This window comes from Lolium perenne, chromosome 6 (genome assembly GCF_019359855.2).
Source record: "Lolium perenne isolate Kyuss_39 chromosome 6, Kyuss_2.0, whole genome shotgun sequence".
Lineage (NCBI taxonomy): Eukaryota > Viridiplantae > Streptophyta > Magnoliopsida > Poales > Poaceae > Lolium > Lolium perenne.
In genome coordinates this window covers 218,263,206-218,290,848 of record NC_067249.2, presented here as the reverse complement: position 1 = coordinate 218,290,848, position 27,643 = coordinate 218,263,206, and the positions used below count along the sequence as shown (strand labels likewise).

General features: G+C 46.1%; 1 protein-coding gene and 1 pseudogene across 1 annotated transcript; one reads left to right on the top strand and one right to left on the bottom strand.

Annotated features, from left to right (window-relative positions):
• Window positions 1–1,110: 1,110 nt before the first annotated feature.
• Window positions 1,111–4,989, top strand: LOC127309316 (uncharacterized; annotated as a pseudogene).
• A 4,915-nt stretch (window positions 4,990–9,904) lies between these two features.
• On the bottom strand, window positions 9,905–12,016 carry LOC127306121 (transcription factor TCP14-like). The gene has a single exon (XM_051336729.2). The coding sequence runs from the start codon at window positions 11,474–11,476 to the stop codon at window positions 10,295–10,297; it is 1,182 nt and encodes a 393-aa protein (XP_051192689.1). The 5' UTR covers window positions 11,477–12,016; the 3' UTR covers window positions 9,905–10,294.
• Window positions 12,017–27,643: the final 15,627 nt, after the last annotated feature.

Genomic DNA, 27,643 nt, shown 5'->3' with positions numbered 1-27,643 from the left:
GGCGGCGAGATGGAGAATCATGGAAGCCGGCGACGGTGTCACCGGTGGAGGGTTGGAGTGGTCAGCCCGGGATGGTCGCCGACGTGGGGGTACGACCTGAATAAAGGCGGCGGTCCTAGGGCCTCTCTTGCGTGAAGAGGAAGATCTACCGGAGGCCTGGACTCGTGATTTGGCCGGTGTGTTGAGTTCCTGAAGGCTCTGCCGGCGAATGTAACAGTGCTTTTTGCCTGGAGTTTGCTGGATCGGTGGTATTCGGTCGTGCGTACCCATGCTTTTATTTCGACCGATTGGTTCTGGAGGGAGCGGCGCGAAGCTCTTTTTCTATGTTGACATCAAGTGACTATGGATCCATGATGAAAGTCGGAACAAGAGAATTTCATGAAGGCCGGAGGGGAGGACTAGCTAAGGGAGGTTCAAGTCTCCGCGCTGTTGAGGGACTTGCTTGGTGTTCCGGGCTTCACAACAGCGGTATGAAAGTGGGGGCGACACCGCACGTGAAGTCCAGAGTCCTACCTTTCAGGGTGAAAACCCAAGGTCTGGCCTTAACTGGTTGTGCCTGCCAATGACCTTGTTGGAGGCATTGTTTTGAGAGCGGGGACTATCTTCAGGGTGAAAACTTAAGATCTTTGATCGGGCGACGACGGTGTTAGAGCACTGTTTCCTTCTTGGAGGCGTCGTTTTTGAAGAGTCTGTATTTCAGGTGTTGTCTTGGTGGTGGATGTATTGCTGTTGTTAGGCCCGAGATACTGTAGCGGGACTTTTGTTTCTTAGTTTTTCTTTTCCTTCTTTTTTTGGATGTGTGCCTCCGTAAGTCCGTAGTGACATTAGGGTGGTGCGTTGTTGCAGAAGCTGAGTGTAATTGATATCTTTTGATATTAATATATTACCTTTATCAAAAAAACTACTCCCTCCATTTTTTTTTACAGGGCGTATCTCACGTGTCCCTTGGCCCAAGGTGCTCGACGATAGGAGGAAACAAACAGGTGATTGTGCTGCGATTAAGAAGGAGATACGCCTAATTATATCTGAAAACAACGCTTTGTAACCTCCCCGGCGAGTAAAAAGGAAGAAACCAGCGCATGCATTGGTGGAGCCGGTTTTGGAGCGAAAAATTAGCGAGTTTCCTTCGCCCCGCGCAGTTTCCTTCTCCTTCGCGCGATCAGCGAAAATGGCGATCGGAATTTCGCCTCCAAAATAGAAAGCTCCCGCCGATGATGCCCGCTTCCAAAATCCAAATTCCGCCTCCAATTAGACGCTGCAAATCTGCTCGTTTTATACCGATGGAGATCGGCACTCGAACAGACGGCACACAACCTCTCTCGTTCTTGTCGTTCCAATGGCGCATCTACCTCAAGGCGAAGAAGATCGCCGGCCTCCTCCTCTTGGCCTTCGTGGCCTTTCTCGGGTGGCCTTCCAACCAAGATCGCCGACGCCAGGAGGACTTCCACCTCTTGGTCTTGCAGGACGAGGACCGCTGCCTTCCTTCTCCATTGGTACGGCCTCCTTCGAGCGGGTGGCGGCGACTCCATCAACCTTCCCACGGCGACGCGTCGGCCTACCCCGGCCATCTCGCCCTCCGGCACCTAATGAGGCCGGTTCGTCTAACTGGGGCACCTCCATCGGCGGCGGGAGTGGCAGTGCCGGCAGCGCACGTTCTTCTTTCGTGGGTTTTAGTCTGGCTAATGGTGGCGGCGGTATCTCGTTTGGCGGCAGCGACTCCATGGGCTTCAACCTCAACAGCGGCACTGGTGGCATTGGTGGCAGCAGAACAGGTGAACCCTAAACCCTACTTTTCCTTTCGGTCTGCAACTTGTGTACTGGGATTGGGACTGTTCTCTTGTAGTTCTACTCTAGTTGTGTACTGGACTAGCTTTTAGATGATCTAGAAAGCATGTTTAAACCGTTGTTGGCATGATCTCGCACAGTCTCCAGTGCTGGCGATCTATATACAGAGATGGACAGACTGATCTTGTTGCAACTACATTCATTACAAAGCAGTAGAACACACATGCTTATCCTGAAATTACAAAGCATCTTGTTGAACACACATGCTGATCTTGTTGCAACTACATTCATTACAAAGCATCTGTTAGTTAGTTCAGGCCGTTAACATGGCCACCACTTTTGTTTTCAAAAAAATTGAGTAGGTCTTTACTTGAAGAACCACTTTGCATCCACGGTGAGTAGGTTTTTATGTTGCAATTGTGTTTGATTGGTACAGGAAGAACCACTAGCAGTGGCCAATTTGAAGACACACTTTTGTTTGGAACATCGTTGAAAGCCTGACCAAAGTTTGTATGATCCCTGATTGAAATGTTTGTGAAAGCTACTGTCTGTTTCCTAGCCAGCTAGCTAACTAACTATCTGACATCTGTTTTCTATACGGCAATACTGAGAGCCTGGGAAGAAAAAAGAGAGAAGTGCAAAAGGAAGCTAGCTGGCGAGCATGCTAGGTGCTCTGTTTCAGGATAACTAGAGTACATGAGCAGAGGCAGTCAGTCAAAACTAAACAGATAGACAATTAGACATTCATTTCCTTTCGGTCTGCAACTTGTGTACTGGGATTGGGACTGTTCTCTTGTAGTTCTACTCTAGTTGTGTACTGGACTAGCTTTTAGATGATCTAGAAAGCATGTTTAAACCGTTGTTGTACCCCTGGTTTTTGTAGTTTTAGATGATCTAGAACTTAGATACTGCTGGTTGTAGACGACCAGTACCATTATGGTAATGGACTAGCTTGTAGATGATCTAGAAATCATGTTTAAACCCTTGTTGTACCCCTGGTTTTTGTAGTTTTAGATGATCATGCTCTATATAATTTGCTTGTTTCAGAAATATTCAATATTTTCTCTTCTCTAATTTGCATGATCAAAGTTGGTGGACATCTCCTTGGTGGACAGAATGGCCAGCACGACATAATCTACTCAGAGAACACAACAGGTAGACATGATCACCTGTTACATGATCTATAAATCAAGTAAAATCTCATGTTTACTGTATTTGCTTTTCTGTTTGTACTAGGTATTGGTGGAAATGAGAGTACCATTGGCTACCGAGGGGTTGGATACAATCCAAATTTTGCCCATGCCAACGAATACCCTCCTAGTCAAGAGCATGTTGAAAATCAAAAAGAACCAATCGATTTGAACAAGTCTACACGAACGCACTACAGTACAGATGACAAGCGTCAAATATATGCTGAGATCCTTGCCCGTAATGGTACTGGTAATAGGTTGAAGCATGGAGTTTCTAAAGCTGTCGCACTAGCTTGTGAATGTCCTAGGAGAATAGTGCAAAGGGTATGGCAGGAGGCCAAAAAGGGTGGCGGCATTACGGGGGTAAAAAACAATCGGAAGCTCAAATCGGGAAGGAAAAAGATAAATTTGAATATAGATGCATTGGAGGCCATCCCACCCGGAGAGAGAACAACACTAGAACAAGTTGCTGGACATTTGAATATGTCAACAAGCACTGTTTGGCGGAGGTGAGTGTTGTACTATCGAATTGTTGTCAATTTTGTACATACTATATGGACATGTCAAACTTGCGTGTGAATGATACAATGTTGCATAACTTGTTGTAGGCTGAAGACGAAGGAAATTCGACGAATAACAAGTGAACTGAAGCCCGCCTTGACTGATGCAAACCAAAGGGCTCGTGTGGAGTATGCTCTTATGCATCTTGAGCGATGTAGCATAACAGCTCTAGGTGGTATTAATCCCACATTTAGGGCTGATATGGACGTCGTTCATATTGATGAAAAATGGTTTCACCGAACGCGCAAGACACAGAACATGTACTTGAGTCACAGAGAGGAAGCACCACATCGAGAGTGTAAACATAAAAATCACATTCAAAAAATTATGTTCTTGTCCGCAATGGCTAGACCTCGGTATGATGCTCAAGGCAATTGCGTATTTGATGGCAAGATTGGGGTATGGGCTTACACAGAGTGGGTGCAAGCTCAAAAGAAAAGTCACAATAGGTTGGTACTTCTTTGTGTAAATTATGAACTTTGTTTACATTCTCCTTTGTTTGAGCATATTTGTTTGTTCTTGTTGTAGGTTGAGGGGGGCATGGGAGCTGAAGCCCGCAGATAAAGTGGACAGAGAGAAAAGTAGAGAGTACTTAGTGAAATATGTCCTACCAGCTATAAAGGCGAAGTGGCCTGAGAGTGATAGATGGAATACCATCTATGTGCAGCAGGACAATGCTAAGACACACATAAAGCCAGATGATCCGATTTTTTTGCAGGAGGCTGCTAGAGGTGGTTGGGATATTAGGATGATATACCAACCACCTAATTCTCCTGACACAAACATTTTAGATCTTGGATGGTTTGCGTCAATTCAAGCAATGTTCCATAAAAAGATGCCGAAGACCCTACCCGAGATTGTACAAAAGGTATGTACTGATCTATTTCATGGAGATAACGCCACATGTTTATATACTACAGTACTCCCTTGCTGAATAATTTGTTCTGTCATAGGTTAATCAATCCCTTGCTGAATACCCCCATCAAAAGCTTAATAGGATATGGTTGACTCATCAAGCGTGTATGAGAGAGATCATCAAGAACAAGGGGTCTATCCACTATGCAGTTCCTCACTTGAAGAAAAAAGCACTAGAGAGACAAGGACGTCTCCCTGTTCGTTTGACAGTTGATAGAGAGTATGTTGAGCAGGCTATTGAGCACTTGAAGTCAACATGATATGTAATGGCAGATTTTCATGTATGGATCAAGAATATCATGTATGGATCAAGATTGATGTGTCCATCTTTCCCATTTGTTGTCATTTGTAATGGCAGATTTTCATGTATGGATCAAGAGTAGATGCATTGTCTGTTTAACCTTGCTTAGCAAATATCTACCTCTAGGATTTTTCACCGTCACCAATGATTGATCTGGATCAAAACTTTATTTGTATATTGAGATTAGATGGGTAAAACATTCGTGTATTACAGTAGTACCGAGTATATATAATTCAACCAAGGGCAATATAAGATATGGCATATGTATCAACAATATCATGTATGCATCAAGAATATCATGTATGGATTCGAAAGGGATCAAGAATATTATTGTAATGGAAGATTAGCATGATTGTTGTGAGTTGCCCAGATTGTCTGTCTACGAAAAAGTAGACTGTCATATATGACTCAAACCATCTATTCATAAAAACATAAACTTCACTTACATAAAACCATTACATATTCCGGCAAATCTAAACTTTCTTACATAAACTTGAAGAATATAAAACCATATATGACTCAAACCATCTATTTATAAAAACATAAACTTTCTTACATAAACTTGAAGAATATAAAACCATTACATATTCCGGCAAATCTAAAGTTGACTATCCGGCACATTATGCTCTATCTTTTCGTCCTCGAGATACATAGATGGGTTGCGACGGCACCTTATGCATATCCCTTCTTTGTTGATAGCCACCGTTGTCGCACAATCCTTGCACCAAAAGTTGTCACACAAGCAAGGATTTCCACAAGCTTCGCAACAACGCAAATCTGTTGGTACGGGAAGCCTACATCCTAAGCAAAGGAAAATCGACGGCTCACCGCGGATGCCACACTTGAGGCACATAGGTGGATAAATGCACACCTCGCAAGAAGAGGTTGGGTTGGAGGTGGTTCTCTGTACCACATTTTGCACGAGGTTACCGGTTTGGACGTACCTAGCCGAAATCCTTGCATCCGTACCTTCGACGTTCGTTGCACGATCCAATCTCTGAAATAGATCTTCAACGTTTCTATGAATCCTCTGAAATTCATCCTCGAGCTCTTCAACTTGGCCTTGCGTGATCTCCACATCGCCATCCTCAACGACTTGGACGGCATCAACCTCGCCCTCCACATCTCCTTCTACATCGACGCCGTCCACTTCTCCTTCTCCATGCACGTGTTCCATCACTCCTTCTCCATGGACGTCTTCCATCTCTCCGCTGCCATCCTTCTCCATTTGGCTTCCACCTTGTTGCTTCAAACAATAGCACAGCAAATGGGTGTACTTTTATACACCAAGGAGAGATGGAATGGGAATAGCTACGGTGTGAACAAGGATCAAAAGCTGCATGCAAACTGTACTACTCCACCATGCATGCGAAACTGTAGTCCATTCACACCTAAATAAAACTGTACTGTTCCCACCATGCATGCGGAATTGGAAGGAGAAACGCAAGTGATCACCGGCCAAATTAAAACTGTAATTAATGAGACATGCCTTCATTCTGAAAATTTGAGGGATTGGAGATACGCCCTGTAAAGAAAAAAGGAGGGAGTAGGAGGCACACGGTAGGGTTAAGTGTTTGAAACTTTGAAATTATGGCCTGCAATTAATTTGCCTTTTGGGTCTATGTACCATAAACGCATCTGTTTCCCAGCCTGTGTAACCTGCGGTGTCATCTCCTCCCTCTCTCTCTCTCTTACAGACACACAGCGATCGACATTAGCACATTTGTGTCAACTGTCAAGTCCACTTCTTGATCACGACGTGTGTCAGGGTGTGTGTGTGTGTGTGACTGTGTGAGAGAGTGTGTGATGAGGTAGACAATGGCACAAGGCTAACAGCAAAACAACATAGTCGACATGCAAATTAGCCTGTTCACAAATGTGTACGTTTGCGTTCGAGTCTGATCGATCTTTGTGAGAGCGAGCGACGTCCAAACAGGACAGGGGCACATGTGTTTAGGGGCCGGCCGGGCTGCTACTTGCACCGGTGCCACTTAATGCACCCAATCAACTCAACATGTGACAGCTCCGGTGTTGCACAGAGAACAACCGACAGGGCCAGCACGGTATTGGCCTCTTCCCCTCACCGATCTTTTTCCTCCTGAACTCGGCAGCTAGCTGGACTGTGCTGACCTGACCGCCCTCTGTACAGATCATCATGCCACCTGTCTGATAGGTAGGGCCAGACCTCAAACATTGCCCACTCACGTGAAGATCCACTTGTCAGGGGCCAAACGGAAATATCAACATTTTTTTTCAAAACCGTTTCAAGGTAAAAATAAGCGTGACATGAACATGTGGGGTTGCAGCTTATCATGTCTCACAACACTGACGTGTGAGCCCGAGATGGTAACATAAGCCACTTACCCGAGAAAAAAATGTATGTTAGTAAATAACAAGCGCGACATGTACATGTGGGGTTACAACTAATCGTGGCCGATAGCACTGACTATGATCCCGAGGCGGTAACACAAGCCACTTACGTGAAAACCCCACATGCCAGTAAATAATAAGCGCGACATGTACATGTGTGGTTACATCAAATTGTGTCTCATAACACTGACGTGTGAGCCCGAGATGGTAACATAAGCCACTTACACAAAACCCCGCATGTCTTCAAAAATTAAGCGCTATATGTACATGCGGGGTTGTCTCATAACACTAATATGTGTGAGACTGAGACGGTAATTTAAGCCTCTTACGCAAAACCCTCGCATGTCAGTAAAAATAAGCGCGACATATGTATGTGGGGTACTACATCTTATCATGTCTCGCATCACTGGCGTGTGAGCCCAGAACGGTAACATAAGCCGCTTACGCGAAACCCCACATGTTAGTGAACTCTAGAGGGTTTATTTGTGCTCAAAAGCCACCCAAGGTACAAATAAGTGCGACAAAACCATATGCGGCTACAGCTCATCTGTCAGCGGCCTGACAAATAAATAACTGTTACATGGTGCACAGACAGGCATTGCCTGTTCGACGACCCGACGGGCAAGTCACGAGGCAGATGGGCCTTCCATACATTGATTTTCATCCACGTTGAAACTAGAAAACTAGAAACCACGTAAAAACCCAACGTTTTTTGAGGGTCGTAAAACCAACTGTTGCACATCTAACACTTCTTCGAGATAAAAGCACCTAAAGAACTGCCTTAAAATTGAGGAAAAACCACAAATAACCCTTCAAGTGCATGTTTAATCCATGCACGACCAAACTGTAAAAAATCATCTCAGATAGAGACAATTAAAAAATGCATTTCCTATTTCTAAGGCGACAAATTACTATTTTAGGGCACTAAGAAAGACCGTTTGACCAGACTTTTAGTATTCGTATAAGATGCGAAAATAATCAGAAAACTAAATCATGATGACCGCAAATTAGTAACTGAATAACAATTTTGGAGTGTACCAAAACTTAATCACTCCTAACAAAAACCTGCCGGTGAATACACGCCCGATTCCTAAATCACCCAAAAGAAACCGCCATAATTTACATATAACATATGGAACCTCCAAAACGCCCGAAAAACCACCATGGGCAGTCAAAAGGAAAAGCCACCCGCTCAACAGAAGCACTTCACCCATTGAACCGTTGGATAGGCCATCAGCTACGCATAAATGTAGCCCCTCCTGGGTAGGCTGTCCGCCCCATTGCAGCAAGAAACAAGAGCTATCACAAACAGAAGGGCTGGCTGCGGCTGGGCACATGCCATTAAAACTACTACTAGCTACGTCGAAAACATCCATGGAGCGATGAGAAAGGCAACCCTGGAGGGGAGGACCATGTCGCACGCTGCGCCTGCCCCTGCTTGATATGGGCGGATGGACGTGGACGTGCCGGAGGCGCGATATGGCCGGCCGGGGACTCGATCGGGGTGACGAAGTCCGGCCATAAATGCCCCGGTGCGATCGCTCTGTAGCCGCAGCTGTGTTCCGCTGTACCGCCCCCGTGGCCGTGCCGGCGTACCGGCCGGCTGCGCTAGTTGGCCGCTGGATGCATGCCGACTTCGCGGCGGCGCGGTGGCATGGCGCGGTTGGCGACGCGCGTGCGAGGAATCATTGACGGCTTGGATAAATAAATACGGGCCACGGGGCGGTCTGGTCGCCGCCGGCCGGTGGACTCGAGTCCGCGCGGGCGGGCCGGTCGTCGCTTGCCAACCTCCCCCGATCCGGCCACTGTGCTCTCTCTCTCATGTGGCCGGCTGTGGTCCTGTTGCTGCATGCCATCCGGTTTCTGCTAGCTTGGCTAATTGGCTCCTCTGCCCATTGTTCGCCCATCGGATGACAAAACCCTTGCCCCGCAGCTGGCCGCCATCGTCTCCATCTTGTACCATCTTTCACTTCCGTTTCTTTCCTACGTCCTACCTTCTAGCTAGCTCGTCCTACTGGCCAGTCACGACTAGCTCTGTTGTCGAAGATGTAGTGTGTGTGCACCTAATGCCCTCCGTCCTCAAATAAGCGTCTGCCGTTTCTTTTATTCTGAGTGAAACTTTCTCATGGTTGACCAACTCAACGGAAAAAGTAAAAATACTAACATCACAAAATTAATATCATTAGATCAATCTTGAAATGTATTTTTTAATAATATACTAATTTAATGGCTTAGTTATTGCTACATTTTACTCTAAAGTTAGTCAAACTTAAAGTAATTTGACTTAGGACAAAGGTAAATACATGTACACTTGTTTGCGGAGGGAGCATGTGAAAGCAACTCATCTTCCACTTTTGCGTTTGAAAAAAAAAAACAAGGACCAAACGATTTTGCTAATTCTCATTCGACTAAAGTTACAGCTCAGTCAAAACCTTAACTTTTAGATTTACATCGTAGTTCGTGCTAGAGGTGAGGTGCAATTGAAATATCTAGTTGCAATTTGGTTGCAACTGAATATATTCCAATTGCAAGTGAGTTACAACTAGATAAAATAGTTCATGCAGTATAAATTTGTGAGATGACATCACCTGACTAGGATGAAGCTAATTTTCAGTCGAGTGAGAGTTTAGAGGAACTCATGATCAAAACCCTAGATAGTTTAGAAATAACAGATTAATCATGGAACGGACAGGGCATGCATGCATGCAGAATGTATGAAATGCTGGCTGTGAAAAAGGTTTCAGAAGAATATGTATGGCAGCTAGAACTAATTAACACGTAGTTGCCAAAAAAAAATGAACCATCGATTGGCAGGTGCCTCATAAAAATCTCTTCCAGTGCTCGCATTTCTTGATCAAACCCTAAAGCTAAAAGAACAAAAATTAAACAATCTCTCTGCTGATGGATGATCGATGTGTTTCCCTCCTCTGTCTGATCTCCCATGGCACACCTCGCTCTTCCACTCACACGCACGTACGTAAGGATGATGATCGTCTAAACGCCATTGCCATGGGATGCAGCTAGCTGAGTGTAATCCTTGCAAGTTGTCTAGGAGGAGAGGAACCGAAACCACAAAAAAGAAAAGGAAAAATGAATCAAAGACAAAGAACAGATCAAAGGCACACCAGAGACCAATGCATGCGCGCGATCCTCGATCGGAGACCTGGCCGGCCTAGGACTCGCTGGTGCTCATGCTCTCATGCCGCTCGCCGCCGCCGCCACCTCCGTGTTGCTGCTGGCTAGACGGTCCACCTCCGCCCTGGCCTGCCGCGGCATCCGCCGCCTGTGTCCGGTACGCGTTGAGCGCGGCGAGGATCCCCATGTGTCCCTCGCCTCCACCTCCTCCGCCGCCACTGCTGCCTCCTACGGGGCCGAGCCCCAGCTGCTGGCCGGGTAGAAGAGCCATCGGTGTAGGGAAGTTCATGAAATGTAGCCCGCTCGGCACGCTGCCACGGTAGACGGCAGCCGCGGCGCCGGCGCTGCCCATCTGCGGGAAAGTCCATATCGACTCGCCACTGCCTCCTCCTCCGTTGCCACCGCCGGAAGGCGCCCCGCCGCCCGGCGTGCTGTTGCTTGGCACCATCCAGACGGTGCCTGGCATTTGGCTTTGCGTGTACCCGGCCATCTGCTGCTGGTACTGTTGCTGCTGCTGCTGTTGGTGTTGCTGCTGCTGCATTTCTTGCTCCCACCGCCGCTTTCGGGAAAGGTCGGCGGCAGCGGCTGCTGCGGACGGCGAGGGCTGCACGTCGAGGCCGACACTGCCCGAGTGGAAGTTGAGCAAGAGCGGCGACGGCGTTGACGATGACGAGGCGGGGCCTTCGGGTGGGAAACCGAGGCCGACCACACGGTCCCACGCGTCCGCACGGGAGCCGAACCGCACGCCGGGGCTAGGCAAGGCCCCGCGGAGGTGTGCCGGGATGGAGAGCGAGGAGCCGGAGGAGCGGAGGGAGATGTTGAGGGAGGTGAAGTTGGCCGGGATGGTGCCTGTGCCGGTGGCCGCGATCACCGCTGGCTCCGCCTGCTGCAGCAGCCACTCGATGGTCTCGCCGTCCGTCTTGTGCCCAAGCTCCCGCGTCAGCTGGAAAACCCTCGCCGCGCACAGCGCCGGCATCCGGATACGCCTCCCCCGCCCCTCCACCTTGGTGTGCCGGTCCTTGGTCGACGTCCGCTTCGGCACCGCCTTCCGCACCTGCATCTCCCCTCCGGCGCTGCCGCCAGCCGCCGCTCCATTCCCGCCGCCCGCCGAGGCGCCGCCAGCGGCCGAGCTGGAGCAAGGCTGCTCCTCCTTCTTCTCTAGGAGCTGCAGGGGGAAGTTGGGCCGACGGCCACCTCCGGCGTCTCCGGTGATATCCATGGTCAATCAGGCCATGTTATATACACACAGCTATCTATATCTGCGTGTATACGTTTTGGCCGGGTAAATGGGTGGTTGTTTGCAAGAGAAGGGAACGGATTTGAAGTCGCCAACCGCTTCTTGTGGGTCTAGCTCGAGATAGTTAGGTGTGATGGAGACGATGGTCGAGAGAGAGAAAGAGTCCAAGAGCAAAGCTAAAGATTATAGGTTGGAAGGAATCCTTGCTCATATGATATGATGGGAGGGAGAGAGAGAGAGGTAGAGTTGTGTTTGTGTGTGCGTGTGGGAGATCACACACTATTTTATGGTGTTTTGGTAAGGTTCATCTGTGATCTGAGAAAGAGAGAAGGGTGGAGCATGAGCAGATGACCCTAGCTAGAAGCTAGCTGAGGGAGAGAGAGACAGAGAGGGAGAGGAAGAAGATGATGTACTTTGTAGGGCTTGGAGAGAGAGATGGATGAATTAAATGGTTTCTTGATGTAGAGAGAGAGGAGCGAGAGAGAAGCTTGAGATAGAGAGAGACTGTAGTCGTGTACATTGAGGGAGATCGAGGGGTGAGGATAAGGCGGAGGAGAATTATTAGGTTCACCTAGCTCGCAAGCCAGACCAAACCAGCCATGGTGGCACAGCTAGCTAGGTGGCTAATCCATGCACAGTGCGCATCAGTACTGTGGCAGAACGTAACGTGATATGTTCTCCCGATGCTAACCAACGAATATCCCATTTAATCAGCAATACCACAGCAACACTATTTCTCTCTCTCTCTCTCTAGAAGCGCTACGGATTAACTCAAACAAGGCCTCGCTAGCTAGTATGTGGTGTGATGGAAAGCAATGTTTCCTTTGTGGATTGGCTGCTTTTGAGAGAACCCTATCTGATTTTTTTTTCTTCTACCTTTTGCTGTTTGAAATGTGTTTCTTTTTTCTCTCTGCCTCTGCTGCTCATCACTTTGTTTATTTATTTTTCTAAAAGGAAATATCTTTAGACTGTGGAGAGGCAGAGTCACTTGGCTCAGAATCCACGTGCGCTGCTTCTTTATCATTCAATCGCCCAAAGACTGCACTGCCCACCGCAGGGGCGCCACTCTCTGCAAGTCAAAATACGCAAGGAAAACTATGCAGCAAGGCAGGTTCTTTTTCTTCTTTCATTCTGGTGCTCATCAAAAGCTTTTTTTTTGTTTCCAATCAACCGCTCTTTGTATTAAGTTGCTATTATGAAGTTTTTAGCTAATTATTTGTGGATGCTTCAGTTTGTTGTTTTGTATGTTTAGATCAAGTTGTAACACTCAAAGTATGCATGTACCTGTTTTTGGTAAAAGGATCATGCAGGAGTATAACTTGTATCTGGGGTTGTTGCATTCTTCATTATTTGTGTACTTCAAATTAAATTTATACATGTTAATTATGAGATGAACAGCAAAGAAACAGATGATAAAGTAGGGCCAGCTCAACCAGTAATCATTCCATTGCCTTTCCTTATTAGCCTTTGCTCCCTCCTTTAAATTGTTTGCCAGCCTTAGAATATGTGGTGCCCTCTAGTTTCTTGTGCTTGTGGGTCTGGTGCATACAAGTATCCAACATAACCCCCTTCCATGACGTATGGTACTTGCACTGAGAGTATTATAAATGGCAAAGGGAAAGGGCCTCATGTCTGCATTCTGCAAAAGCTTTGGCTCTGAATTTCGTGCTAATGCATATAGCATCTGGATCCCAAAAAGAAATTAGTTAATTAAGCTTTCATGACCATTTTTGTGGTTGTGGCAGGTGCAGAAGCACTGCTTCAATTGTGCTAGTACGTGTGATTAAAAATTAATATTGCACCTGACCAGTCAAATGGTCCAACTTCAAAATATGCCTAACTTAATCAATTCTCAAAATATATAGATCAAGAACCATATCTCTTCCTTGTTAATTAGGGTGGATGCAAATATCTTTCAGACTCTGACCGGGCTTCAGGAAAAACATGTCCTTTGGGAGACTTGCTTCCTCGTCCCCCCTCACCAAAATTTGAAGGGGCAAGTTTTTTCAGGTGTCTTCTTTTTGTAGCCCGTAAAAACCCATATCAAGGCCTATATACCCCACTTTATATTTATGCTACAAAAAACTTCTTCCACTCCCTCTCGCGTCCCTCGCGTCGCCTCCTCCGGGCGACTCGGGGGGCGAACCCAACTCCCAGCCACCGCCGCCCCTCCTCCCCTCCTCCCTCTCCTCGTCGCCCCCCAAGGTGGCCGGCCGGCAAAGCCGTGCGGCGCCGGTGAAGGGGGCGGCGGGGACCTAGTCCCTCTCGGCTCCTAGTGCGGCGGCTCGGAGGGAGGCCTCCCTGCTGGGGACCGGAGGCTGTGTGGCCGGCGATGCGGTGCAGAGGAGGCGTGGCGGCGCTGGGGCGAGGCGGCTTGCGGCGCCGGCGGCGGCAGTGTGCACGCAGGCCTGGATGGACTCGTGCGGGCCTGGATGGGCTCGTGCGGGCCTAGAGGGGCAAGCGCGGGCCATGCCCTCTGGTCGAGCCGGCTCGTCGCCCGGCCACGGCGCGGCCCCCGCCGTTTGGGGTGGCCGCGGTTTCCGCTGTGCACGGCGTCGCTCGTCGCGCCGCCGGCGCTCGCGCGCGGGGCTCTGTTGGGCAGCCTCCTGCGGGCTCAGATGGGCCCCTGCGGGCTCAGATGGCCCCTGCGGCGTTTTCTGTTTGGTGGACGACAACAAGGCACCCTGCTCGGCGGGTCACCTCTTCTGCCAGGGCCTACGATGGGCCTGATGACAGACGACAGCGTCGACACTCCAGGCGAAAGCTTCGCACCATTCGGTGCCGATGTTGGCGGTGCCCTTGGGTACCGTTTTCCCTGTTGAGGGCTTCATCGGGGAGCTTTTTCTCCTGCTGTCGCGAGTTCTTGCGTTCTCCGGGTGAAAACCTCTGCTCTTTGGAGCGGGCGGCGGCGACACACTGTGCCGTTACCTTCTTGAAGGCGCCGCTTTTGGAGTCCGTAGTCCTCGTGGTGTGGTAGATGTGCGGTAGTTGTGCTTGGTTGCCTTGTCACCGAGGGTGGTGGATGCCGGGGCGGCGGCCCCGGACGGTTGACGTGCGCCGAGGCGGCGGCCTCGGATGGTCTTGCAGCGATGACTCCATGGGGTGTGGTCATGGTCTTGCAAGGCATGGGTGGCGTGTTCGTGCTACGTGGGTAGCGAGCTCGTCGGCCCGGCCTACGCGACGGGGTGGTCGGTGTGGCTGGCAAGTCGGGGCGGCGGCCCCAGACCTTTTGGCGCGGCGTTCGTGGTCTGCGGGTGGTCGCCTTGGTAGCTTGGGCTACAGGTCGTCCACGCCGTGCGGCGTTGCGGCTCGCCCGAGCAGGGGACGTCGGAGCAGCGGCTCCGGTTTTGGTGGTGTGTGTTTGGTCGTCGGTGGTCTCGTTTCGTGTGGGCGATGAGGCCCCGACTTTTGTGCGGTTTTTTCGGCCGGTTTCCCTCATAAACTCGGCCACTCTGTAAGGTTTTTGGGCCCGATTTCCCTGATTAACTGAGCCAAATCTTCTTCTATTAATATATCGAGCAGCTCACCTGCCGAATTCTCAAAAAAAAGGCCTATATACCCTCATATAGATATACTAGTTGTACTCAATGTTCCTACCAGTCGATGTGGTTGACGAAATATTTTACCCATAGACTTTTTTTTTCAGCGTACACTGTTGTCTGCGTGTCCGACTACTGAATAATATAGACTTAAGCGAATCGTGCGGGCTACTCTACGGCTTGTACTTATGTCTTTTTGTTCACTTTTAATCATTGTGTCCCTAGTTACGAAGAGGTATGAAGAGATCATGGTCGTTCATGTGTTTCAGGTCACCAAAGTTTAAAGGAGGGACACAGAAGCAAAATTGGTCCTTTGGATTAAAGCAAAAGAGTTATAACACAAACAAGACCTAAGTTCTAAGATGACCTGCATGGGCGGTCTAGTGGAGATGCTCTTCCTCGGAGCATGTCTTGCGCTTCTCCTCTTCAGAGCTCGTCATCAGAGTCAGAGCTGCCTGGTGCTATCAAGGAGTCACATGTTTGGCATAGGCCGGCTTGAGCTCCACGGTGCCGTTTCGGCGATGTCTTGGGTGGTTGTTTCTTCAATGAAGTCGGAGTTGCTGCAGAGTGATGATGATGACGATGATGGTGAACCACAACGACTTCTCGCTTCGGTGGTTTGTGTATATTGTGTGGGTTGCTAGGGTCGCTCTGTGTGTCCCGCGACGGTCGTGCTCCGTGACAGTTGCCGAGGCACTTGTTCAGGTTTTCGACCGGTTTCCCGCTAATAAACCGACCAATATCTATACAGACCTTCCATCGCAAAACATTTCTTTAAGTCAAACATCGAAATCTCTAACCACTTATATATTGTTTGTTCGAAGTGTTTGTTTTGGGGAACTGGAAATATACATATGCATATATTTGTGTCGGGAAGTAGTTTTAGAGTATTATATATTTTTAAAAAAATTGTAAGAACACCCAATAGAGCCAAGAGTATTATATATTTTTGGTTGTTGCGCATACATTATATTGCAATAAAAACTAGTAGTCAGAGTAATATTTCAAAGACCATGCTATATGAAACGTCACCTTTTTTTAACGGAAGTGAGGTGAGTTACTTCTTAGTTTTTTTTACCATGTCCTAGGATGACCCCAAAATGTACCCAAGAGCTCTGCCAAATCACCATATTTTTTTCTCCGACCATTCTCTGGTGTGGACCTAATTCATCTCTCTGACCTCCCTACTGTCAACAATGCATGTTTGCAGAAACAATATAATATCGCAAGATTGGACGATGCACGGATGGTGGATGTAGAGCAGAGAAGCAGCCATTGGTAGATAGAAATTCACTAGCCCATCTGCATTGACCAGGCTCTCTTTCTCTCTCCTTTTTCTAGTCCACTTTGAATCATTAAAAACTACCAAATATGACCAGCTGCCGATTCTGTTATCACCCGCCGGTACTAGCTAGAGTAGTACGAAATTGTTCCCCTGGACTTCTTTTCCCTTCTTTCCTCTCTGTTTTTTTCTAGTGAGAGTGTGTGCACCCATGCTCAAAATGCAATTATCCACTTGGATTTTGCAATTGAAAATGTGTGCTCGATCGACTGTAGCAAAATTTAGGGCAGTATCAAAACAAAAACGGTGAGACTCCCCTGTACCCCCGCGGGTTGCTCCCTAGGGCGACTCCGGGGCGGATCTCTCTGCGCCGCCGCCAAGTCCCCCGCCGCGCCCTCCTCTCGCCGCCGCTGCCACCGGCCCTCCCCACGGTGGCGGCGGACCTTGCCGACGAAGGTGGTTGGTGTGGAGGTCGCTGGGATCCTCGCCATGGGCGCTAGGGTGGGTCTGGTCAGGTCATCGCCGTGCAGCGTCCAGGGCGGCGCCCCTGGTTGGGGTGGAGGCGGAGATCTCTTCTCGGCGGCGCCATGGATGGAAAAAAGATGCTGGGCCGGCGGGTGGCGGTGGTGGTGATCCCAGATCTCGATATGGATGTCTCCCAGGCTGCCCCCTCGATCTCGATATGCGCTGCGTGTTGGGCCGGTTCCGATGGAGGATCGATCCTGCACTGTCGTCTCCTTTCCCTACTGGGCTTGCCTCTAGGTCGCTGGTAGGGTTTGGAGCGGCGGCTTGCAGGTTTCCGGTGGGTCGCGTGGGGGCTGCTCGATCGACATAAATAAAGGTGGTGGTCCCCAGATCTCTCTCGCGCCAGGACGAAGATCTTCCTTATGCATGCCCGTCTAGATTTGGCTGGATGTTGAGTTCCGGAAGGCCTAGAGTTTGTTGGTTTGGAAGGTATTCGGTCGTGCGCACCCATGCTTTTATTCCGACCGTTTGTTCTGGAGGGAGCGACGCGAAGCTCTGTTCTGTGTTGCCAGCAGATGACATTCTGGTCCATGGTGTATCGGAGACAGGGGATTTCTTGAAGGCTGGATTGGAGGACTAGCAGCATAGGATCGAGTCGTGGTGTTGTTGAGGGATTTTCCTGTTAATCTAGGTCTCATAACAATAGTATGCAAGTGGGGGCAACATCACAGGTGAAGTTTAGAATCCTGGTCTTAATTGGTTGTGCGTGGCAATGGTACTGTTGAAGCCATTATTTTGAGAGCGGAGACTATCTCCAGGATGAAAACCTAAGATCTTTTGATCGAGCGACAACGATGCTTGTGCACTGTTCCCTTCTTGGAGGCGTCACTGGTGGAGCTAGGACTGGAGTACCGTAGCCGGGCTTCTTTTTGTTAGTTTTTTTTTGCCGTGTGCATCCGTACTATCATTAAGGTATTGCGTTGTTGCAGAGGTTGGATGTAATTGGTATCTATCGATATTAATATATTCCCTTTATCGAAAAAATCAAAACAAAAACATCTCCATATATATCCCAGCAGTAAAAAAATGTTATTAAAATCACAACCACCTCCAAGAAATTAACCCCATGAATGAGGCCTTCTGGAAGGACCTACAGATTTAGTTGAGGTGCTTGTTCAAAAAAAAGTTGAGGTGGGTGTGACTAATTCACTATGTTTCGATACTGTACACACAAACATCAGTTTCTCTTGCGCTAATACGCCACTCCCTTCGATCCATAATAATTGTCGTAGTTTTAGTTTAAATTAGTTTAAATTCGAACTAAATCCCCCACACTTATGGAGTATATTTTCAGTGCACGCTCACCACACAGTATTATTGCTCGACTAGTTCAGTTGTTAGAAGCGCGTAATTCAGAGGCCACATAAAACATTTCTTACCAACCAGAGGCGTCCCCCGCCGTCTAATCAGATGCGCGGGTCCACGTCACAGTGGGTTGGGGTGGCTTTCAAGGCGGTGATCAACATCAACTACAGAAACATTGCTGCTAATCAAACAGTATTAGTTTAGTGTGTAATAGGAGCTAGGTAGCTAACATGGAGGAATGATCAAAAGCAAAAGTTTGATGGTGTTTGTTACAGGTGAGACAGACAGCAACGCTCCAAGTACTCAGCCTTTTCTTTATTTTTCATCTCGTCTTTTCAGCCACACAAACCTTTTGCATACACACTTCATGCAGCTAGTACTATACTATCGCTTGAGATTTATGCTGTGCAGCAAAAGCCGGCAGCATTGCATTTGCACGCATGTAAAATATCTGTTGTTGCTGCTGCAGACGTTGCCTTTGATATTAGTAATACACAGAATGGTAGCTAGTCATAGCATGCAACACTACTCTAACCCTTTTTCTGCTGTTTAAAGTTGGGATTGCATTGGCAGGCACCAGTTGTTAAATGCTTAAAGGGTTGAATTTGGGATCACTATGTGAAGACAAGGGTGGAAAAGAAAGGAGGAGTAATCTTATTTCTCAGCTTTTTGAGGCAATGAGGCCTATCTATTAGCACTAGTTCACAATTGTAGGCAATAGTGTGTTATTAGTTATAAACAGTTGAGTGATCAGTTCAGTCAAGTTTCTTTTTGCTGGAAAAAGGAATATGAAAAATATGCAAATGGCCAAGCTGCACCAGGGGGAGCAGGGACCTGAAATTGTGGGTTAGTGGAGGATCTTTGACATGATGCTCGATGTCAAAGATAACAAAATAGGCTCTTAGGTCAAGAGCCCCAAAAGGCTGCTTGCTGCTTGCACACATTCCACTCTCTCGCGAGTAGATATATGTAGTAGCTCATATGGTGAACAAACGGATCAGCAATATATCGAAACCAGTGAGTTGTTTTCTAGCCGGTAGGTGTTACTGGTGTGCTGATTTAACTTTTTCATGTGGTAATAGAGAGGTAAGAAAAGTACACGCCTACGAAAATGAAACAGACGGAGCCAACCAACCTAGAGTAGTCGTCACCGAGCGATCAGTAGTACGTAGCAGTTAAGAACGCCAGGGTGTGCGTTTGAGGATGACCTTGGTTGGTCTAAAAAACAACTAATATATTTAATTTGTTGTACATAGTACTAAATAATACAATGGGAAGCAATCGAAACAAATATTCGCTGTGTTGTGACGGAGGGGAATAATTTAAAGTTTGAGCATCTGATGTCAAATGATTAGAAGCTAACACTAGAAATGATCAAGTTTGTTTAGAATACTGACTATCCTAATTAGTGCATATTATGACATGCACGAGGCACTTCTAAAGCTGTGAAGACCTGTGTCTTGGCTAGTCTTGGCGCAGCAGGAAACCTAGATAATCTTATCAAAACCATTTTAAAAGGCTAAAGCGGAGCTGCAAATGGTGGCCCGTCAATGATTATGGTCTGTTTGAAGGGTGGAGTATTTATTTCTGTACTTAATTATAATCATCCACAAATTGTGGTCTGCCAATGATCATTATGCACTGCATTGCTTGCTTAAACAATTACATGGCTTTCTGTGTTCCATTGGACAGTGTAATTTGAACTCCTGCAAACTTTTTCAGCAGGCTTGCGTTAACAGCAAAACTGCCATCCACCTTTATTTCTAGGCTTTCCTTGGTGATTTGAATCCCCGGACTAATGATGATACTTTTAGGCCCAACATTGCCAACTCACACATGAGGCAGCCTGCAGAGTTTGTCTCTGGATTAGACGGAGGGTCTGGCAAGTTTTTAATTAGTGCAGTAGATTGTCATTACTAGAGTACTCTTGTCGACGATATATGGGTTCAGCCCGTGTATTGTTTCCCATCCAGCTCATCACCTAAAGTGATGTATTTTTTTCGAAATGCGGAGTATATTGCCTCCACATAACCATTTTTATTGCGGAGTTCATCATTCAATATATAACATCGTAAAGATGTTTGATACATGAATCAGCCACCGAAAGATGATAAACATATAGTGACTAGACATCCTGTAATCTCCTAGTATGATGCCATCTAGCGAGGTTCTAGATATCGTGACCAATCATTAGTAGCCCTGTGTTAGGGGACGCGCTAAGTAAAATAAAAATAAGCTGCACATAAACATAGATCACAAGCGAGTTGCAAGCAAAGAACACATACGCTTGGCGACCGTGTCATGTAGTGGAAGTTGATGGCGTTGTTGAGGTAGTCGTTTATTGATTCCCGCACCTAGGCGTATCCCTCCCAGTTGCAAGACGATATTCTCTCTCATGATGATCCGTACAATCAAGCTCAAAGTAGAAGGCTGTCAACGTATTGTTGAGACAGATGCTACATGTGGTAGTTTAGATGAGGTGAAAGACAATGACGACATTGGATGTCCTGGACAAGATTGGTACACGTGTGATGTATCCTGGTTCGTCCCTTCTCGGTGGAGGTAGAGAACTACTTCCTGCTTCATTGTATTGATAAATGTGTTACATGTGACCGATGGTGGTAGAGGAGACTAGGAGGGCTGAATGTAGTATAGAGTTGCTACCCCTATCCAAGCCTTATATAGGCGGGTTGGCCGATGATTCTAGTCAACTACGACGCTATTGGATCTCCAGCTTGTTCTTCACGTTGATCTTTCGTCATCCAACTTGTTCTTCGAGTCAAGCGAATGTGAACGCCTCAATGGACACCCTGGTCTTGTGCAGCAACTCGCCTTAATGAGCCTACCCAGTTGTGCATTCTCCGTCATTAATCCCTGAGTGTGTCAGGGACTTGCCTTCAGTTTTGTTATTCGCTCGCACTCGGTTGTTGTAAGGGTATATTGCCCCTATGTGTGGTTTTGGTAATCAATGGCAACCCCTATGGACTAATGTTTTCATTGAGTTTATATGAAGGAATATTCCATAGGTACTACCTGTTCTCCATGTGTTGGATTCAAGTATGGATGCCATGAAGAGAAAAGATATACCTTGTGTATTGGCATCAAGATCATCGATTTGAAGATACATATGTGATATGATCAAGAAGAAGAAATGAAGATGGAGTTCTTATGTGGAACTCAATATTAGCCATGCTCTATCTTAAGTGAGTATGAGAAGATACAAGGTTGAGTTGGGCAAGTTCAAGATGAGCATCTTGAGTGGATCACATGCTTGAAGCTTGCCGTCCACTTGGTGATAGTGGACATGTGAAGATGTGCATCAATGAAGCTTTCCCATCATTGTGTATGGGGGAGCATTTGTGAGTATACACGAAGCGACAATGATCAAGTGATGGGATGCGCAAGGCAAAGGTATGACCTTGATAGGTTTTCCTTTTACCGGTCTCGAGGTGGTTGATGGGAGACCGGATTATAGGATAGATAGCCGCACTATTAAGAGGGGCTTTCGGTTGGGTAACTTGATCACATCGTCTTAGGGAGCTCAATCCTTGCATGCGTTGCATATTCTTATTGCTTCTTGGTATTTCTCGGTGTGAGGTTCTTGAGCTTGTTGCTAGCTTTACAACAAGCCCAAGTTCATCAAAAACGGAGTTCGCATGCATCTTCTATTGCGTTTTCGAGGTTGGGTGATTTTACCGGTTATTCATGATATAAGGTTCTACCTTTTATATTCATGATAAAATCCCCTCCTAAAGATTCTTGGGTTTTCACTTTCTATGAGATAGCATTTGTTGTTATCTTCCAAACAAAATTGGTTTCATGCGATTCGGAGTTCGGGAGCATTAGTTATTAAAGAAAAAGGAAAAAGAATAAAAAGGAAAAAGAAAAAGAAAGGGGAGGGGCAGCCGGCCGGGCGTCCGGCCTGCCGGCCCACACGCCGGCCCACCCGGCCAAAACTGGCCTGGGCGCTTGTGCCTGCCGGGCGGGGTCCAGTGGGCCTCGCGGCCTAGTCCGGCCCAGGCGCCGGCACGCTCGGGCCACCCGACGGCTTCCCCCGGCTCGACGGCTCGGCGCCGGCCGGGCCTTTGGCGCCCCGCGCTGCCCACCTCCCCGCGCGCCCTTGCTCCTCGCCGCCCATGCGCGCGCCCTGCCTCGCCCGGCTGCTGGGCCGGCCGGACCGGACGGGCCGCCGGCCACCTCAGCACCATTTCCGGTCGGCTGGCCTGGGAGCCGACTGGGGCGTTTTTCTGGCCCGTTTTTCTGCCTATTTCTTTGTCTTTTCCCCCCAACGGTTGTTTCTTCCTCCCTTGCTATAAATACCTTTCTCCTACCTTGAGATAACTAGTTCTTCCCATTCTCTCTCCTCCATTGCTACTATTTGAAGAACTTGCTCTCCCCCTTGATTCCTCCAACCATTCTTGCTCATATTTGAGGATTTGAGAGAGGGGATCTAGATCTACACTTCCACCAATCCATTTCTTCTCTAAGTGAGGGAATCTCTTGGGATCTAGATCTTGAAGTCTTTGGTTGACTTTTCCCCTTGTTCTTCCTCTCCAATCTCATCCTAGCATTCGTTGCTTTGGTGGGATTTGAGTGTGAAGGACTTGAACACCTCCGGTGTTCTTGCTTTGCATCATTGCATAGTGTTGAGCTCTCCACCACGATTTGTTCGAGTGAGAGACCGTGAGCTTGTTACTCTTGGAGGGTGACCTCCTAGTTGGCTTGGTTGGTGTCCCGGTGACCTCTTCGTGGAAGATTGTGAAGGGGCCCGGGCTTCTCCTTCGTGGAGCTTGTGAAGTGGTTGTGGAGCTTGCCATCTCCGGAGCGTAGGAAAAGCTAACCATAAGGAAAGGCCCATTATCCTTCGTGGGTGTGGTTCGGAGAATAGGGTGAGCCTTCGTGGCGTGGGGAATCCTTCGTGGGACCTCCACTCCTCCAAACGTGACATACCTTCTTGCAAAGGAAGGGAACACGGGAATACATCCTCGTCTCTGCGTGCCTCGGTTATTTCTATACCCGAGCTCTCTTTCCTTGTGATAGCCATCGTGCTCGAAGTACATATATCTTGCTATCACTTGTGCTACATATATCTTGTGCCTATCTTGCTTAGCTCTAGTTGCTATTGTTACACTTAGTTGAGCTTAGCATATTTAGGGTTTGTGCTTGTAGACTAAACATTAGTTTAATTCCGCATTCTTACAAGACAAATCCGTAAGAGTTTTTAATTGCCTATTCACCCCCCCCCCTCTAGGCGACATCTCGATCTTTCAATTGGTATCAGAGCAAGGTCTCTCCTTGTTTTAGGCTTCACCACCTTGAGAGTAAAGATGTCGGCTAGTATAGTGCACAATGACACAATTGTCTTTAATGGCACAAATTATCTTTTGTGGCGAAATTGCTTGCTTTGTAATCTTCGGACCTTGTGTCCAAATATAGAGCAATTTCTAGATGTTGGTTTTTCTCCTCCGATGGATTCTCATAATCTATCTTTAGAGGATGAGAAAAACTTACATCTTGAAGCTCAAGTATCTAATGAGCTTTTATTCTCCTTGAGACCCGATTTTCGTAGGTTCTTGATATATATAAAGCGAAAGTCGTCTCATGAGATGTGGATCAAGCTTAAGGAAATGTTTGGTGGATCCACTTCTCATTTGGTCGGTGGTGACTCCGAGGAGCTCTCTTCTCCTTCACATCATGAAGAGTTCCAAGTTGCTTCCACCTCCGGCCGTGATGAGTCATCATCTTCTTCCACTTCACCAACGTGTTGCAAGACACAAGGTAATGATATGGTGAGTGGTGAGGGAAATTGCAATGTTGATATTGTGCTCAATAGTGATGACTCTTCATCTCTATCTCATTGCAATATTTCTTCTTTGGACTTAAACACATCTAGCATTGAAAATAATCTACATGCTTGTGTTGATAGTCCTTGCATATCTTGTGTAAATTGCTTACATAGATCTCATGAGGATATGCTTGCATTGTCTTGCTCCCATAATCAAAATGCTTCTATTTCCTCTAGTTGCTTGTTGACTAACAATGTAGAGGAAACCGAACACTCTATGGATCAAGACATGATTTCAAATGAGGATTCAAGAATATCTTCATCTTCATTCACCGGTTTGCACATGTGCCTTATGGCAAATGGATCAAAGGTATCTCCTACTTTGACTCCTAACACATCCTCTAATGATGAGAGTGATGATGATGATAATGATGAAGAACATAATACCTTGGTGCATGATATGGCAATGGTATATGCTTCTCTTCGTGGTAATAACGAGGCTCGTGCTTATCTCGAACACTCTATGGATACCTTGAATAAATATAGGGAAACCATAGTGGAGTTGGAGTCCCATATTGAAAATGGGAGAATGAGATTCAATCTCCTCAAGCAAGAGCTAAAAGATGAGAAGCATACTAATTTTATGCTCACACAAGAAATTGAATCCTATGAGCTTGAAAAAGAAAAATCTATTGATGATGTTTGTGCTACTAACTCTACTTCTTGTGAAGCATCTATCTTAAAGGAGAATGTTGAGCTAAGGGCTCAACTTGATTGGCTAACTAGCAATTGTAGGGAATTGGAAGAAAGCAATAAGACGCTCTCACACTCTCTTGAGGATCTTCTAACTTCCTACGATGAGCTAAAGTTAGCTCATGAGGCTAGTATCACCAAGGTAACATCCTGTGAGCCTCATGTGGACATTAGCACAATCTCTACTACAAATGCTATATTGCCATGTGCTAGTCCTTGTAATCCATCTAGTCAAACTAGTGATACACCTTGTGTTGGATTACTCACTTTGCCTTGTTGCTCTAACAATGAAGCTTCTACTTCCTCTAGTACTTGTATTTCTACTAACCATGTAGAGGAAATAAAAGAGATCGAGGCCCAAGTCCTTTCTTTGAAGAAAGACTTGGAAAAGCGTCATGAAGGGAAATCCGCACTTGACAAGATGCTAAGTATGCAACAATCCCCCAATGACAAGAGTGGACTTGGATTCAACTCCAATAACAAGAACAAGTCCAAGAGCAAGAGCAACAAGAAAAAGGGCCAAGACAAAGTCAAGGATCCGGCCAAGTTGGTTTGCTTCAAGTGCAAGGTTGAAGGACATCATGTTAGATCATGCCCATTGAAGAAGAAGAAGAAGCACTTGAGTGAGAAACAACAAGGGAAACGGCCACAAGGTCAAGGTCAAGCTCATGCTCGACCTCAAGTTGAGGATATGCCACTTCCCAAGAAGAATCAAGATATTGTTCCCCAAGAGAAGAAATCAATAAAGAAGAGAAAGGGGAACACTTGCTACTTATGTCGTAAGAAGGGGCACTTTGCTTCTTCTTGCTTAGGTGGTACCTTATCTAACCCTATAATTGTTGATGATGATTATTCTCTAGGGAAAGATAAGGATGGCAATGTGTTTGCCAAGTTTGTTGGAACTCAAAGTGGTCTCAAGAAAATGACCATTTGGGTTGCCAAGCCTATTGTGACTAACCTCTTAGGACCCAACTTGGTTGGGGACCAACAAGCTCAAACTTGATCAATAGGTGCATGTGGAGGGCATTGAAGACTTGGCTACTTCATGAAGAATTAAGGGATCTTCATATGTTGTATTTTTACCAAGCCAAGTCGTATGGATTATCATCTATATCTTATATCCAATGTTCCTCTTTGCGGTAACTTATACTTCAACTCTTCATGTTTATTGTAAGTTACTTGCCCCTTTGCATGTTTGGTTTTGTACCAAATATGTGTATGTATGTGTTGTGTCTTACTTGCTTATCTTGTGTATTCAAGTATATTTGTTTGACTCATCATATACTTGTGTATTGTTTTGAGCCTAATGCATCTTGATGATATCTTATTTGACTCTCTTTGAGTGATTAATGGAGCATCCCATTTTGGGGGAGTGATATGCTTTGTGCATCTCTCTTTCTATAAAATGTGTGTATATGGGTACCACCACTTAGTATTGATATTGCAAGATTATCTAGCCACTATGTGGTGTGTCATACTCATGAGAAATTCAAATTCTAAATGTCCATTAATCATCTCTAATCGAATTTTAGTTGCCTCTTGTTTAGAAGAAATGTTTTATCACATTATGGGGGAGTAATATGTTTTGTACATATCACAAGCCTAGAAAATGTGAAAATATGAGGTTATGCCACTTAGAGTTGATGCTCTTAATTATGTTGCTTCTAGGTGGCATGTTTGCTCAAACAAGCTCCACTCTTATTAAAAATCTTTTAATTACTCATCTCATGGATTCTTGTTTGAGTAAGAAATTCTTGATACGGTTTTCCCTCAAATACATATCTCTATATCTTATTTGGGACACCGTTTGCTTCAAGTTATTCTAATCATTGCCGTACGTGATTGTTTGACTAATTGAAGCTATCAAGAATTTTCATCCGTGCATAGTGCTTAATTATATATACTTAATCCTATGCCTTTTATTGTGAAGATGATCCTACTATCATTATCAATACACCACCGGAAATTATTTCCAATATACTCATTGTCTTTGACAATTGACAACCTTGTATGTGGTTGAATTTATGGATCACCTTCACCTTGAATTACTTCTTATTGCCCTATTTTATTTCCAACAAATCTTTGTTGCTCCCATGTGTCTTCTTTGTCCCTTTGAAAAATCTTTTGATAAATTATCTTGATTCATATCAAGTGTTTGTTTTGGAAGACAAACCTTTTCCTTACGGTACATTGTGCCATTGTGAAAAGTGTATAGGGTTTGGTTTATTTTGTTTGAACCTTGCTCTTTTGGGGAGTTTGCTATCTCATTCCTTCTTACATATTCTATTTGCTTGAATGAGATATATCTTTGAGCATGTTTGCTTTATTTCATCCTTTGTGCTCGATGGTTTCTTCTTAGTTCATTTGTTGAACTTTGTTGAACAAATCTTTTGTGATTTGCGTCTTTGGTATAATTTGGACAACAAATATGTTTGGTGACACCTTTATGCCTTATTCAATTCATTTGGTGTTTTGTCCAAAGTATATCTTTCTAGGATCTTTAAAAGTTTTTGTGCATGCTTGTATGAAATTTGTTTATACTAGTAGCATGCTTGCTTTCTTCGATCCATTATATAGTATATACTCCATCAAATCCTAAATGGCTAAGATGTGCATGAAATTCAAATTTCATCCAAAATATGCACATATTTATATGGAGTGTGTCCTATATATTGTGGTTAGTCTAACCATGTTGGACCCAATAAGTTTGGGGACCAAGATGTACTTGAATGATGTTTTAGGTACATTGGAGATGCAATGGAGGCTTGTCTCATCTATAAGGAAGGTGTTGTCACCATATGAGAATTGGAGTCAAGCTAGGATGATCGATGAACTCTTATCTATTACATCATGCCATTGTTATCTCGGTAACAAGTATCTTTTTCATGCATACTCATATAGCATCCAACCTCTTGTAGGTTGCATCTTGGCATGAAATTCCTTATTTCGAAAATGTTGAG

Coding starts and splice junctions, on each gene's coding strand:
- LOC127306121 (XM_051336729.2), bottom strand. CDS start 11,476: ATGGATATCACCGGAGACGCCGGAGGTGGCCGTCGGCCCAACTTCCCC.